The sequence below is a fragment of the Lagenorhynchus albirostris genome, chromosome 4, assembly GCF_949774975.1.
Source record: "Lagenorhynchus albirostris chromosome 4, mLagAlb1.1, whole genome shotgun sequence".
NCBI lineage: Eukaryota > Metazoa > Chordata > Mammalia > Artiodactyla > Delphinidae > Lagenorhynchus > Lagenorhynchus albirostris.
The window spans coordinates 120,620,202-120,636,914 of record NC_083098.1 but is presented as its reverse complement, the minus strand read 5'-3'; the positions used below and the strand labels follow the sequence as shown (position 1 = coordinate 120,636,914).

Genomic DNA, 16,713 nt, shown 5'->3' with positions numbered 1-16,713 from the left:
TCTGGTCAGGCTGATGGGAAGAGCTTGTGCATAGTCACTCGTTAGAAGTATTTTGCGCCTGGCATCCTTGCTTTACTTAGTCACTGGCTGAGAGCCACTGGGGGAGCATGACTTCAATTGTGAACACAGTGGTAGATCGAGAGGGGTGCAAGCTGGGGGTGTCAGTCAACTATACTCCCCGTATCAGGAGATCTGAATGGTTCTCACCTGCTCCATCTGCAATTATGAAAAGACATGTGCAGTAAACTCAAACTGAGAAAGGAATAACTATTTAGAATTCAGAACCTGCACGTATGTAGGCCTGAGTCACATCACTAGGTAAGGCACTCAGATTTGCTGAGGTAATAGTTAAGGGAAATTTAGAATGAATAGTGGAGGAGGGAGAGAGTGTGTACCAGTTGCAGCCCCGAAGACTAACTGCAGTAAGGGAATAGCTCACCAATCTTTCTGTAAACTTCCGGTGAGCTCATGGAGGCGCTGATCCCCAAACCTGTGAAGCACCAGATCTGTGTGGTGCAAGGGCAGACTGTGGTGGCCATCAAAATGCACCATCTTCCCTCAGACCTCTCACAAGTGTAAATGCACTAGAAGAAAATATGGGAGGATTAAAAATAACAAAACCCAGAGTAGGGAAGATCTACGGAAGACATATAACCTAGAAGCCATAAAATAAAAGACTGATGAATTCAAGTGTATAAAACAAATTCTGCATGGAAAAAAGGTTCATACAAAGTCAAAAGACAAACAAAAAAAAAGGAACGCATATCACAAAGGCCTGAATTCTTTAATATATATATAAAGAACTCCTAAATCAATAAGAAAAACACCAATAGTATCAGTCTTGATGGACAGTGACAAAAGCTCCAAAATTTCTGGCTTAAGCCAGAAAAGTTTATTTCTCATGTGTGTTTTCTGTCCATCGTGGGTCAGTGGGGCTCTTTCCTGTGATTTCCTCATTGCAGGACTTATGCTGATGAGCAGCTATCTCCTGGTGTACTCTTGGTAATTGCGCAGAGGGAAAGAGACTCTGCCCTGGTGTTGCCCTGGCAATTTAATATGGGCCTGAAAGTGATACTTATCAATGCCTCTCACAAATCATTGGCTGGAACCAGTCCCATGTTCCCACCTAAACCCAAGGGACCAGGCTGTGCCATAATTGGTGTCCCTGGAAGGAGGGGAGAGCCCGGCACTGGTGAGGAGCACTAAGTGGTCATTATCACTCTAGATAGTCTATGAATTATTTGGTTTCTCAATTGAAGGTCTTGTCAAAGAAAGGCGATGGCATATTTCATTACATTCCACATGCTGGTTATTAAAGAAGTAAAAAATTCCCCTCTTTCCAAAATTGGTAGTGACATCTTTCTGATCAACAGAGTGAATCTGGGGATCTGTGAGGTAGATAAGCCCTTTTCCATTACCAGTCACCCAACCTAAAAGAGAAATACATATGTCTGAGAATTAAATCCTCTATAAATGTCAGTAAAGTGTTTCTGGAAAAAAAAACATATGTATAATATATACAAGACACTTTAAAAACCTGGTCATCCTCTGGTTTATGACAAATAAATTTCTGTTAAGGGACTTGGCGTTGCATATTCCAATTATTGCTTTAAGAAGAATAATTAAATATTGGGTAATTAAATTTGTCAAATATGACATACCAGACCCAGGAATTAGAGAGCAATAACATGCACTTAGTATAATTATTAAATCACAATATTTTCATGATTCAGAAGTTTCTTTAATGCTTCACTCATTAGTTCATACATTCCTCTGTTCATTAACAAATATTTATTGAGTGTACACACTGTATAAAACACTGTTTTGGGTGCTGGAGATACAGCAGTGAACAAGTTAGTAAAAAATCTCTGTACTCATTTGTGTAACATTCTTGTGAAGGGGGACAGATTAATAAATAATATAAGTAAGTAAAATATGTAATATAACAGAGTGATGATAAATGCTATGGAAGGGGGATAGAAAAGATCTTGGAGGATGGTCATAGAATCTTTACTAGAAATAATTATAATAAAACTCATTTATCATTTAAATGAAGTATAGAATAATGGCTAACAATTCTGATAAATAAAATACCAAACTGAAACAAAATTTAAATGTTAATGCAGATTTTAAAGGAAGTTAGATTCAAGTACACACAGCTTTCTGTTCCATAATGATTCCAGTTATGAAACCCAGTATCACACCTGTAATAAAGGTAAAGAGCTAGAGGAAAGAAAGTGTGGAAAGACTGTGACACATTAAAACATGCAGTCATAAGAAACCTACATCACTCAAATCCACTTGAGTGAAATTTTAAAAAAAGCTGTTACGGATTTGCTCTAGAATGAAGCCCAAGAGAATGTGAGCCAGATCTTCTCACTGATTATTTGACACCTTAGACACTTGTAGAAAGCTTTAAACATTTTTTCTAGGCATCATTTGCTACATACAGCAAAATTGATTAATTTAATTCCAAATAGTAGCCTATGCACTGAACAATCTATTTATTAAATAATGATTAGTAGAGCTAGTTACAAAACCTCACATTTACATATAAATAATACTAAAAATAAAAAAATAATTCCCAGTTTCACATACCTTGTAAATCGACCACAACATCTCTATGATTGGAAAACTCATAAGAAAAGTGGCCGTAAGCCAAGCCATATTCTGTGGCTTTGTATTCTGTTTTCACCACTTTCGTGTTATTTGACAATTTTACAAATTCTCCCAGTATGTAAGGTTCCACACTGACACATCCTTTTATTGTCTTGCCCTCCAAAATCTGAAAAGTAGAAATGGGAGACAGTATAACAATGGTGAAGGCCATGGTCTTTGAGGTCAGAAGATCTCAATTTGAACCCAGGCTTTGCCACTCAGGAGCACTATTACTTCTCTAGATTTTGGTTTCCTTATTTGTAAAGTGGGTGTAATAATAGCTATAGGACCATTAAAAGGATTATATGAGACCATGCATGTAAAGTGCTTAACATGTATGTGGCATATAATAGAACCTAAAATTTTTATTATTCTTTTATTAAAAAGTACAAATAAAAATTAGTCCATGAAGTGACCTATGCTAGGGGGCTGGCTTGCCAGGGCATGTAGCTAGATCATGCACTGTGACTCTGGGTTAGAATATCAGCTCAAGCATTTTTGTGCAATGTGATCTATTTTGTAGACTGTAGAACTATTTTGTTTCAAAGGTTAGAGTTAATGTTTGTTTGTTAAATGCCCAGCATAGTGCTTCACATAAAGAAATTGCAAAATAGATAATAGCTCTTATTAAATAAGTAATAAAATATGGGTCTAAAAATATCTCTGGCCAAAGTAAAAAAAAAAAATTCTTTAGGGTGTAAATATGCTAAGATCCAGCACCTTTGGGGAAGCAGGGTATTCTTAATCCAAAGGAGAGAAATGTCAGTGGGGATGGGTGCCTTTGCATATTTAAACAGATATCATAGTGAAGAGGGATTGGTCTCAACGGTCCCAGAGGGAAGAGCTACAATCCAGGTAGAAATTAGAAGATGACTGATCTGGGCCAACTTCCTAACAACTGGAATTATTTAAAGTAAAAAAAACGATAATTATCTTTTTCTTACTGAAGGTGTTTAAGCTATGGCTTAGTTATCACTTGATTGCAAGGGGTGGGGGTCAATGAGTATGAAACAGGATTTATGCATCATGTTGAGGGAATAATTTGTATTAGATATGATCTTTAGGGTCCCTTCTCTCTCTCTAAAAGTACAAAGACAACACAAAGGAAAAGTATACTAAAAATGCTAACTCGACCATGACGGACCAGGTACCAGGATCAACAGATCTTCAAATGTGACTTGAAGGATCCAAATGATGCATCAGGGTACAGAGGGTCATATTTCTTACATATCTTACAAGTAGTTGAAGCAGATGAAGTAGACGAAGGAAGCTGGTAACTGAGTTTATTGAATTTTACCAGAATGATGGTGGAGGTAGATGAATGGTAGGTTGGCAGTAGAAATCTAACCTAATATATATTTACAGTCCTGCTTAATCAAACTCTTGATTTCTTTAATCTTACCAGTAATACTGAGGATGGTATGTAGAATATCTGTGTGTGAATATTTTGTTCATAAAGTCTCTTGTTAAATTCTGTCACATAGTGCTGTGCAGTCATCTGCCTCTCCACATCGATGAAGTGGTGCCAGAGCCCCTTCTGCTCCTTATATTCTTTCCCAACATATCTGTGAATGGAAAAAACCACACGAAGAAATGCAAAGTGATCCTACTATACAGTAAGAAAGAAGACGTCAAGAGAGATATGCAAAAAAGCTTGAAAGATGTTACTCTTTCTCCGCCTTAGATTGTTACTGTATCCGACTATACAGTAAGAAAGAAGAGGTCAAGAGAGATATGCAAAAAAGCTTGAAAGATGTTACTCTTTCTCCGCCTTAGATGTTATCCTATCTCATGACTCAAATAATTTTGTAAGAGCCACCTGAACAGTGAAACATGATTCATACTAGCTGACTGATGGTTAAGTCTATGTGTCAACCTGATTTGTCCATAGGGTGCCCAAGTATTTGGTCAAACATTATTTTGGGTGTTTCTGTGAGAGTGTTTTTGGATGAGTTTAACATTTAAATCAATAGACTGAGTAAAGTAGGTTGCCCTCCCTAATGTGCGTGGGCCTCATCCAGTTGAAGGGACAAATGGAACAAAAGGCTGACCTTCTTTCAAGTAACAGAGAATTCTTGCCTGACTGCTTCTGAGCTGGGACACTGATCTTTTCCTGCTTTGGGACTTGAACTGAAACATCTCCTCTTGGGTCTCAAGCCTGCTGGCCTTTGGACTGGAACTACATATCATCAGCTCTCCTGGATCTCCAGCTTGCCAATTATAGATGGTGAGACTTGCTAGCCTCCATAATTATGGGAGTCAATTCCTAAAAATAAATCTTTATGTATATATGTATACATATATATATATATATGTATATATACACACAGACACACACACACATATACATTACTGGTTTTGTGTTTCTGGAGAATCCTAATACAATGACCCCAGATGATACTGATTTTAAAGAGAAAGTGTCCACTTAGTGTAGCAGTTCACCAGACTTCTTTGGTAAGTCAAGGGAGCCAGCATGGGTACTGGAAAGTGCATGGACTCTGGAAGCAGATCTTTCACTCCCTGCAGCATGACCTTATATTAGGTCAACTAATCAATCTGAAGGTTTCCTCTACCCTTTCCTTTTATAATTACTTCATCTGTTCAAATACTTGTTTTCCATCATCACCTATTATGTGCACAACACTTTTTATCCTACTTGGGATTCATTGTGATTCCTGTATTTGAAGATTAGTATATTTTGGCAGTTCTGGAAAATTGTCAGAAATCATCTATTAAAGTAGTAATTCTTTTCTATTTGCTCTGTTATCTTTTTCTGGTCAGATGTATGTTAGACCTTTTCACTCCATCTTCCCTGTCTCTTCTTCTCTCTTTTATTTCCCATCTCAGATCCTCCTATCATGTATCCTGGTATATTAGTTGCTTAGGACTGCTGTAACAAAGTGCCACAACGTGGGTGGCTTAAACAACAGAAACTGATTTTTCTCACAGTTCTAGGGTCTGTAAGTCTAAGATCAAGGTGTCAACAGAGCCATGCTCCCTCTGAAGGCATTAGGGAAGGATCTTTTCCAGGCCTCTCTCCTGGCTTCTGATAGTTCCTGCTTGGTGGCAGTGTAACTACAATTTTCACATCATTCTCCCTGTGTGTGTCTATCTCCAAATTTCCTCTTTTTATAAGGATACCATTCATAGTGGATGATGGGCCTATCCTACTCCAGTATGAACTCATCTTAACTAATTACAACTGCAATGACTCCATTTCCAAATAAGATCACAGTCTGAGGTACTTGGTGTTATAAAGTCAACTTGAATCTGGGGTTGGAGGGACACAATTATACCCGTAACACCTGGCTTCACCACTTTGACGTGTGAATTGGTGCAGGTTTCTTAACATCTGTCTCAGTTCCCTCATCTGTAAGATGGGGATACTAATACAGTAGTAACTACCTCATAGGGTTTTTTGAAGATTAATTAAATTAGTATATCAATGACTTAAAACAGGGCTTGGGAAGTAGTAAGAAATGTACATGTTTACTATTATTAGTATTATCATCAACAACCTTTTCAAGAAATGTATTTCTACTATATAAGAGTCACCCAATTTCTCTCTTTTTTTCTCTTCCTATTTATTTCTTACATTTTTTGGATTTGGCTAAAGATCAAGGTCTACATTAAAAGTCTTGCCTATAGGTCCTTTAAAATACACACATGGTATAAAATTAGGCCTTAAACCCAATGAGTACCACCTGTGATCACTAATTTTCAGGTGAGATTTTGCTTAAAGTTGTCGTCAAGAACTAAGGCCAAACAAAAAACTTTCCAGGTTATTTGCCTCAGTGGGGGTGGCACTTCTTTAAAAAACCTATTTTTGAGCATGTAGCCATTCCTGTGTCCCTGCTTTATATCGGTGGTCTCTATGGATGGACCTAGAGACTGTCATACGGAATAAAGGAAGTCAGAAAGAGAAAAACAAATATCGTATATTAATGCATATATGTGGAATCTGAAAATATTGGTATAGACGATCTTATTTACAAAGCAGAAAGAGAGACACAGATGCAGAGAACAAACAAATGGATAGCAAGGGGGGGCGGTGGGATGAATTGGGAGATTGGGATTGACATATATACACTATTGATACTATGTATAAAATAGACAACTAATAAGAACCTACTGTACAGCATAGAGAACTCTACTCAGTGCCCCGTAGTGACCTAAATGAGAAGGAAATCCAAAAAAGAGGGGATATATGTATACGTATAGCTGATTCACTTTGCTGTACAGTAGAAACTAACACAATATTGTAAAGGAACTATACTCCAACTGGGGGGAATAAAATATATATATATATATATATATATATATATATATATATATATATATATATATCCGTGGTCTCTAAACTCATCCCCTTCCATGTGTAACTTCTGTCACTAGCTGCTCTCTCATCCCTCCCCTGCCCAAAACTTCTATGGAGGATGTCTTAAGGATTCAGTATTCACTTATATCCCTGGATATACTTCAACCCTGGCCTCAGAGGATTTTTCTGCCTTTTTTTGCAGACTCGTCCATTTACTTAGAAATATGGCTTGCATAGTTTAGCCTTTCTTGCCACCATTTTTAGTGACAGTGTTTAAGACTCTGTGGCCTGTCATATAGCCAGGAACACTATTTTTCTTATCTGTACAATGGGGTTTAATGTTCCCTAATGGGTTTGAAATCATGTATATAAAACATCCAGCCCAATGGCTGACATAATGTGGGTCCTCCATATATGATGAGGAGGAGGAGGAAAAAGGAGCTGAATTCTGAAAACATATTTTAGCCATTTTTTGAGCCCTTTCAAAGTCTCATAAACAATTACTTAATAGAAGGGAAAAAATGGCCCTTTTTACATTAGTGATATAGGTGCTTTTAAGCAATACCTCCCCAGAGTTTCTTCTTGATGAAGATGATGTACCCAAAATGCATTCCTTTGTCTGCCTTTCTTCTTCACATTCAGGTAGTCCCCCAAATACACAACAGTTTCCTGGGCTGTCCACAGTTCAGATTTCTTGGAATATTTTAACAAAAGAGCATCTTGAAAAAAAGATAAGATGAATATTGATCTTTTTTTTCAAAAAGATCTTACAATTCATGGATAAAATTGAAGTAACACAGGTCCCAGTCCAGCTCATTTGAAATATTCAACTTTTTAATATATTTTCTCAAACTTTATCCTCTTCTATGACTATTACTAAAAAGTTAGTGAAGTACGATAAAAAGGTAAAGCTTGAGAAATTACAGTGAAGAATAGCCTTTGGTTCACAAAATCTCTTGTTTGTGATGGAAACGTATTAAGGTCAGAGCTTCTGTATGAAAGTAATGGAAAATAAAAGGGCTTTTTTTTTTTTCTTCAGTACGCAGGCCTCTCACTGTTGTGGCCTCTCCCGTTGCGGAGCACAGGCTCCGGATGCGCAGGCCCAGCAGCCATGGCTCACGGGCCCAGCCGCTCCGTGGCATGTGGGATCCTCCCGGACCAGGGCACGAACCCGTGTCCCCTGCATTGGCAGGTGGACCCTCAACCACTGCGCCACCAGGGAAGCCCAAAAGGGCTTTTTAAACAGCAAAACCCCAGAGACCATCTTGGAACAAGTGATATGTGTGTGCATCTTCTTCTAATTATCTGGGGACCTCAAATAATAGAGGCTGCTACCTATGCCAGATCACGCAGATAGAAATAAATTGAATAATTCTACCCCAAAGGCTCCTGGCAACACCAGGAATCCTAGATTGCATATGAAAGTGCACCCTAGTTTTCTCTTACATATTTTGTTTACGTTGGGAAAGTCCAGGAACTACTGAGAAAATATAGCTACTGTACAAAGACGCAAACTCAATTGAAAAAGGAAAAGATAAGAGGAAAAAGTAAGGGTTGTTTCCACCTTAAAGAAAGGAAGACCAATGCTAGCAAGAAAACATCTATTTAAGGGGGAAGACCAACATGAACCCTAAGGAAGAAATGCAACATTTTGGATCCAAGTTAAAGGGAAGTGAACAAAGACTTCCAGTGTCTAGGTTGTGATAAAGGGTAAATGAACAGGAGACTCGGAAGAGAAAATACTTAAAGTGAGATAAACCCACAGGTCTGGGATCGGTAAGGGAGATGATGGGGTTGGGGGAGATGGTGATCGCGGTTGGGTGACTCAATCAGAGAAGCTGGGGAAGGAAATGGAAGGTGAGCTGCTTGCACACACACATAGAAAGGGCAGTGAACTGAGGGAAGAAGCAAGGGGAGAATGCATAACTTGTTCAGTTTTTTCAACTTTGGGCCTTGCTTCCTCCAATGTGTTTTTTCACCTATAAATTGGCACACAGACAAAACAATAAGGCAGCTACCTAACTCTCAGAAATGTGATTTTGAAACTGCAGAATCTCACAGTAAGCAGGGAAACCCTATTATTAGAAAATTTTGCTTCTTTTGGCAACAACCTGATCTGTCTTTTAGTCTGACTTCAAGGTGGCAGGCAAAACACTGAAATATTTTGAAACAGAAGTTCTTTACATTGGCTTTACACTAAGTCACTGGGGAGCTCTTAAAAAATAAGGATGCCTGGATCACATCACAGACCCATTAGGCTGGAATCTCTGGGGTGAGGCACTGGAAGTTTAAAAAAGCTAAAAAGCCTCTTGGGAGATTCTCAGGACTTCCCTGGTGGCGCAGTGGTTAAGAATCCGGCTGCCAATGCAGGGGACACGGGTTCGAGCCATGGTCTGGGAAGATCCCACATGCTGCAGAGCAACTAAGCCCGCGACAACTACTGAAGTCTGCACCTCTACAGCCCATGCTCCACAACAAGAGAAGCCACCACAATGAGAAGCCTGTGCACCGCAACGAAGAGTAGCCCTCGCTCGACGCAACTAGAGAAAGCCCGCCTGCAGCAATGAAGACCCAAAGCAGCCTTAAAAAAAAAAAAAAAAAAAAAGCCTTTTGGGAGGAGATTCTCATGCGATACCAGTGTTGAGAACTACTACTTTAATATCCAGTGCTCAGCAATCTACGTAGTTTGTTTCCTCTGAAATTCATTTTACAATATATATTTTTTTCTCATTCAAATAATTCTTCAGTACCTTGGAGGGCATTACAATGTGATCCTCTGGGCTAAGAGAAGAACCTTCTTTTGTCTTTGTCCCAGCTTCTCCACCACTTCTAAGCTGTTGTGGACATGCTGATGGCTGGGTGGCCCCAGCCGAGGCTTCCTGCTAGGGGAAGAGACCTTGCGCTGTTCCTTAAGCAGGAAGCAGTTGCTAATTGTACCTGATCAATCCATTGACTGGCAAAAAACCACTTAGGACAGGTGTGAAAATCTCTGCCCACTAGAAGGATGATGTGTAACTAGGTCAAACCCCATCTCCCTAGGATTTGAATGGGAAAAATAGGGAAAAATCAGCTGGTTGGTAATGAGAATCAGTGGAGGAGACAAATGCTGAGTGTATATGGCATCCAGAGCTGTTTAAGCCCTGACTGATGACTGCTCCTGAGTCCTGTAAGATTCTCCCTTACTGCCTTGTGTGTCTTTATAGCACGGAAGAAGGTCCCTGAACTACACATTTCTCTATATATTCACAAAGCATAACTGGGGTTGATATCTTTCATGAGCTTTAAGTGATCTACATAACAAGAGCTTCAGAGGGCCCCAAACATGCAGAGATGCTTCCTGAAAGGCTGTACTTACTATGTGCTCCATGGAGTTGCCTGGACTTAAAAACTCCTGTATTCTCCAGTCTCTGGAACAGCCAATCATGCCTCACCCCTGCCAAGAGTTTTTCAAAGTCATCAGGCTGCAGGGTGCGAGCCTTAAGGATCTTTTGTGTTGTCATTCCTGGCAATGAAACAAAAGAACTTCCACTGGAATTCAGAAAGGACCATGGGTTTTCTCCCTCAGAAGAACCACTGGAAATTGCAGGTGATTCCATCCACCATGCCAAGGACGAGCTGGAGCTCTGGCTGCAGTTTAGCAGGTTTCCAGGTTCATTTGCTTCCTCTGTGGTAGTGCAGTCCTCGCTGAGGACAGGGATGGAAGTGTTACCACTTACAGAGGAATTGGGGATCTGGGCTCCCTGACCACGCAGCTGCCTCAGAGCACATGATCTGTGAGAGCCATGTGTGCTTGTGGCGTGAACATCTGTGCTGTCCAGCAGTTGGCTCTCCTCATCCACCGTGGAGGCATCAGGGTCAATGCCCTGCTCTTTGACTGAGCCACCACTTTTCCCTGAGTCAGGATTTTGAACAAGCCAATGAGGAGTGAAAGTGCTACATGCTATCATGGAACTTTTGCCCAGAGGCTCGTCCACAACTATGTGGAAGTCTACGGGCCTATCTTCTGCTCTCTCTGCTGTTTCTTCTTCTGCGTCAACCCAGCAGGGGCTATCTTTAAATGTGGGACCTGTGTCTCCTTTGATTTCTTCTCTCTTCTCTTCTTCATGACTGTCTTTGGCATCACAGTTGATTTCTGGAAACTTATCAATTATTTCAAAGGTTTCTTCTTCTTGGATCGGAGGATATGTGGCCATGTTCTTGGGCCAACCAGAATCAGAAGACCAAGAAGCAGAACCAAATGAGGGTCTGGAATGAGCAGAAGTATCTCTGGACCCCACATTTCCAGCTTCCCACATACCTTCTGGAGCTCCTTTTAACAGCCCTGCACCTGAGGCCAACAAAGTGCCTGTTGTGTTATGAGGAGGAAAAGTTGTCAAGGGCATGGGCTTGGGTAGTTGACTTTGAGAAGACTCTAAACTGTCATCCCTGGACACCTGGAGAGAGAGCCCATGAAGCTCTGAAGACAGTGGATGTACAGCTCTGCTCTCCCCATCGATCTCCAGTTCTTCTGCCAGGGCAGTGGAACATTGAGTGTCCACATGATGCTCTTCCTTGCTAGGCTCTCTTCTGGCTGACATATCACCAACATGGTAATTCACTTCCTCCCAGCTTGTAGAAGAACTACACCCTGATAACTTGCTCCAAGAACTGGAGCTCTGGCTGTCGCTCAGAGACTTGTTCAAAACAGCTCCCCCACCACTGCTATGGTGTGTTGACTCAGCCTCAGTCTCCACATCTTCATCCACGGAGACTTGAAATGCATCAGAACTGGCCAGGTTTCTCCTTCCTACCCTCCTGAGTTTCTCCCAACCACTCCTAGCCATTTGGGAGGAAGATATTACCATGCCTTTTTCAAAACGTGGTTTGTCCTCAGTAGTACTCACAGTATCTATGTTTTTTGTTTCTGTTTTTAGATCAGTGATACAGACTCCTGTTTTTGTATCTTCCTGTTTATTTTTGTTGTTTCCACAAGTGCTTTCAAATATTTCGCACACTGAAGTGTGGTGCTGTGAATAGGTTTCAATAATTTTTTGGAAATCCACTTGCCCATGCAAGATGGGTTTCTCCAACCCACACTTGAAACCCTCTGGAACATAAGACTTGTCATCTAAATTTGAGAAGCTTTGAACTTGTAACTGTTCCTTCACCCTGGTGATAAGAGACATGACTTCCTGAGAGACAGCTTCTCTCTCCTGACTTCTGGAGGAAATACTGAAAGTATACAGCTTTCCCATAGCTTCACTACAGAGCTGACTTGCTGTGTGGACCGTCTCCATCTCCCCATAGAGCCTCTGGTGCACCGTGGTGAGACCGAAAGCAGCTTTGAGGAAACTATGGAGCTCCTGTTTTCCAGTAACTGGTTCATCACATTTCTTGGTAAGGAGGCCAATTTCAAAGGCCTCTTTGGCTTCACACAGATATGAATTTTTCATTCCTGGAGGACAGTCATTAGAACTACTATATGACAACAGGCATGTGCCACGTATATTCTGAGGAAAATACCAAATACAAAATCAGACACTGAATTGGAAACTGGAGGTGAATCAGGGAAAACTTTTCATCCCTGGAGGACAGTCATTAGAAATATTATAAAAAAATAAACATGTGTCATGGAAAAATACAGAAACTACCAGCTACCATCCTACCGTAGCCCTGATACTTTTTGATCAAAGACGATAAGTTTGTTACTGTTGCTATTGTTAGTTTTAGCAAACAGAGTCTATATGTGGAATGTGGACATAATAATTTTGCTATATACAAACACATCATTTGTTTAATAATAGTCAAAACAATAGATTAGTGGCTTCCAAACCCCTCTGTGCATTTGAATCATCCGGGCAGTATTTCATAATGAAAGGTTTCTGGGTACAAACCCCAGGGATTTACATTTAGTGGATTTAGGGTAGAGCCCAAGAATATGTATTTTGAAAGGGCTTTTAGGTGATTCTGACATGCTTGGGAACCATTGTTCTAGAGCAGATAACATCAAATCCTCCAGCTGTATTAACTTAGCTCCCACCAGGATGTCACTACTCTGACTGATAAAACCTTTACATATGTGAGGTCTGATCACAATTATCTAATGATATACACAAAGCCTATTTTAAGGTTAGACCCTTCCCTCCCAGCAGTTACATCTGTCACTGGAGTGAGGAGCAGTGAGGGCTGCACTGTTTACCATAGCCGTGAGCACGAAGAGAGGCGTGTAGGGACTGAAGGCGGCTGCCAGCTTGCAGGCTTCAGCGGCTGACAGCAAATGGTGGTCAAACTCCTTCAGCAAGCCCTGTGAGAAAACAGGAGGCCGAGTGTACTGTTGACAGTTATTGATCCATTAGCAAAAGACAGGCTATAAAATTCCTTTGCTTTTCTTTCAAGATTCTGAGGCATGCCCTGCGCCTAATCACAAGCATTTCAGAACAGGGCCAAGAAAGAGTAAGTGGGTCAAAAGACCCCAGGACAGTGACTGTCCTTTCCCCCACACCCATACATCATCCATCCCCAACTCATACCGCAGAGAAGGCCTCACGTGTGCAAACATTCACACTGCCTGCCTGTGCAAAGTAATTCAGACAAGTTTCTTTGGAGGATCATGCAGCTCTTTGTTCACAGAACTCTGCACATTTTGCAGTCAGATTCACTGATGATTTCTGCATTGTTCTTGTCAAAGAGCCCTTTAATGTACGATTTCACAGCAATTAAGATTGAATCATTTATTCCAGAAATATGTATTGAGTACCTCCATGTGCCAGGCACTGTTCTAGCCATGAAGGAGAGAGCAGACAGTGAGCCTGCAATAAGCTTATTTCCTGTTAAGGGGAGGAGATCAGTCAATACACAAAACAAGTAAAATGCATAGTATTTGAGATGGCAGCAAGTGTTCCAAGGAAAATAAAGTGAGAAGAGGCTGAGGAGGTCCAAGGCGGAAGGGCAGTTTGCAATGTTAAACAGTCCTCAGAGACAACTTCACTGAACAAGGGGCATAACCCTTTTCCTGTGTTTTGTTCTGACAGCAAAAGCAACATTTTGCTAAGATTCAGATTGCTAGCAGCAAGCTGTATGTGTTCTTATGCTACACTAATTAGTACTGAGTACAGTTACTGTTGCTGCCTTGGTATTTTTTTTTATAAACGTATTTATTTTATTTATTTATTTATGGCTGCATTGGGTCTTCGTTGCTGCGCACAGGCTTTCTCTAGCTGCGGTGAGCGGGGGCTACTCTTCGTTGTGGTGCGCAGGCTTCTCACTGCAGTGGCTTCTCTCGTTGCGGAGCTCGGGCTCTAGGCACATGGGCTTCAGTAGTTGTGGCTCATGGGGTCTAGAGTGCAGCCTCAGTAGTTGTGGCGCACGGGCTTAGTTGCTCCACGGCATGTGGGATCTTCCCAGACCAGGGCTCGAACCCATGTCCCCTGCACTGGCAGGTGGATTCTTTTTTTTTTTTTTTTTTGCCGTACGCGGGCCTCTCACTGTTGTAGCCTCTCCTGTTGCGGAGCACAGGCTCCAGATGTGCAGGCTCAGCGGCCATGGCTCACAGGCCCAGCCGCTCTGCAGCATGTGGGATCTTCCCGGACCGGGGCACGAACCCGTGTCCCCTGCATCGGCAGGCGGACTCTCAACCACTGCGCCACCAGGGAAGCCCCCTGGTATTTTTTAAAAAGGCAATAATTGACGATACCGTTAAAAATCTCAATTTCAGTGCAGTGCAGGAGAGAAGTCAATGTCTGTGCGATGCTGCAAACTGCTTAGAGACCTGGCTTCTGCTCCCAGTTCTCTTATTACTGATTGTACAAGTTGCAGAGGTCACTTAGTTTCTCTGGACCTTAGTTTATTTTTCTCAAAAATGGGACTGACACATTTTGCTCTACCTGCCTCATAGGCAGATGTGGTGTATGTGGATCATATACATATATACACACTTTCTGAATTATAAAGCAATATACATATATTTGTAATCATTACTATCACAGATAAGAGCCTAAGCAAGTGACTGATGCTCTGATTTGAACAGATGGTAATTAAAGTCTTAAAGTTATTACCCCTTTACTTTGTCATTGAGATAGCCCAAGTGTAGAAACTGAATTTTGTGATAATTTGAAAGGAAATCATGGGGTTCAAAGCATTTATCACTTTGATTTCATTCATTCATTCATCCATCTTTTTTTCCTCAGTACCCTCTGTAGGTACTTGCTAGGTGCTGGGATAATAAAGCCAAACAGGACACCATAGGAACCGTCTCCAGGACTGCTCACATTACTTGAAGAGGAGGGACACCGTGCCGCCTGACTCCTGGAGAGAGAACTAACCAAGCGCCAAAAATAATGTTGACCGTTTTGCAGGTGATGCCACTCTGCACCGTGGTTTTGACAAGTGATAGTTACCAAGTTAATTTCAGGATTGCTTTTAAATTTTTCATAATCTTTCCTGCTCATGGAAACAAAGATATCTGCCAGTATACCTAGTGATGTGGAAATGCCCTGTAAGGAAACACAAACAAAACACAGATTAGGAATTCACAGTCAATTGTTGCTCTCATCTCAAGGCCTAAAGTCAATGATTAGCCTTCTAAATAAACCATTGCTTATTATTGCTATTGTTATTATGACACTGCGGATACTTCTCAACTGGATGTCACTGGGCTTGAGAGATCATCACATCCTGAGGACATGGGAGTAATGCACACTCAGCTATTTCTTAGTTGGGCTTCACTGGATTGTCAACACTAACTTGTCCATACTGCTAGGCATAATGAATTGGCCCAATCAAGAGTCCCCACACCCCATTCCACTTGTGCTGTTAAAAGGACTGTAGGCGGCAGTGCTGCTGACACAGCTTGGGAAGATGTATAACCCAAAGCTTCAATTAACAAGGAGAATATTCTCACAGAGTCACAGAGAATGAAAACACCAAGTAGGAAAGCAAATGTTGCTTCTCAATTTCTTGAATAAAGATGTTGCGTAAACAGTTAATTGAAGTCTTTTCCCATTCAACTCAAGAAAAATGATTTTACATATAAGCAACTTGACCACCTCAACTTTGCTATGGAATTAGGTAAAGGCTAAATATATAATAAAATAGGTATCAATAAAAATAAATGGATTGGTAGAAATAAATGCATAAATAGTTACAAATATATATAGAAATACTACATATATACCAGGCGTCTAGCTGTGAATGAGGACGAGCAAGACACTAGAAGGAAGTTACCAAATGTTCCTTGTCCGACGCCTGTGTAGAATCAATAAAAATAGGACCAATAAAATTGATAAATGATAAACTGAATTGTGCCATAAGGAGATAATCTTTCAAAGACAAGTACAGGAAATGAGAAAATAAGCACTAGACAAACAACCTTTTTATCTGGCTGAGGAAGTGTCAGATATCCTATGATTGAGGCCCATATTAACTCTGCTGCTTCGTACCACATCCCTGCAAAAAAGGAGATGGGACAAACTGCTAGTATCTGCGAGTATCTGTGCTCTTGTGTCAGAAAATACCTTTAAAAACTAATACAGAAAGAAGATTCATTGGATTTTGTTAAGAAAATATATGACTAGATTAGACTGACAGCAATCAGCAGATAGCAATCTGCTGGAAAAACAGCAATCTGTTTTTCCGGTTGGTTTAATACAGATAATTTTTCCCTTCACAGGGAAACAGTAAGAAATATTATATATTACATGTGTACATATAAGATATATTAATATAGAAATAATTTCCTCCATTATTTACAAGATAACAAT

General features: G+C 40.6%; 1 protein-coding gene across 1 annotated transcript in view; it reads right to left on the bottom strand.

Annotated features, from left to right (window-relative positions):
* Nucleotides 1-768: 768 nt before the first annotated feature.
* Nucleotides 769-16,713, bottom strand: part of ALPK1 (alpha kinase 1) — a 129,410-nt gene continuing 113,465 nt past the window's right edge. The window contains exons 8-15 of the mRNA XM_060148602.1: nt 16,323-16,399; nt 15,352-15,447; nt 13,155-13,259; nt 10,332-12,465; nt 7,542-7,695; nt 4,061-4,223; nt 2,599-2,785; nt 769-1,430 (exon numbers count right to left, since the gene is read on the bottom strand). Coding sequence (XP_060004585.1) covers nt 1,231-1,430; nt 2,599-2,785; nt 4,061-4,223; nt 7,542-7,695; nt 10,332-12,465; nt 13,155-13,259; nt 15,352-15,447; nt 16,323-16,399 — 3,116 coding nt within the window. The 3' untranslated portion in view covers nt 769-1,230. The remainder of the gene's footprint in view (nt 1,431-2,598; nt 2,786-4,060; nt 4,224-7,541; nt 7,696-10,331; nt 12,466-13,154; nt 13,260-15,351; nt 15,448-16,322; nt 16,400-16,713) is intronic.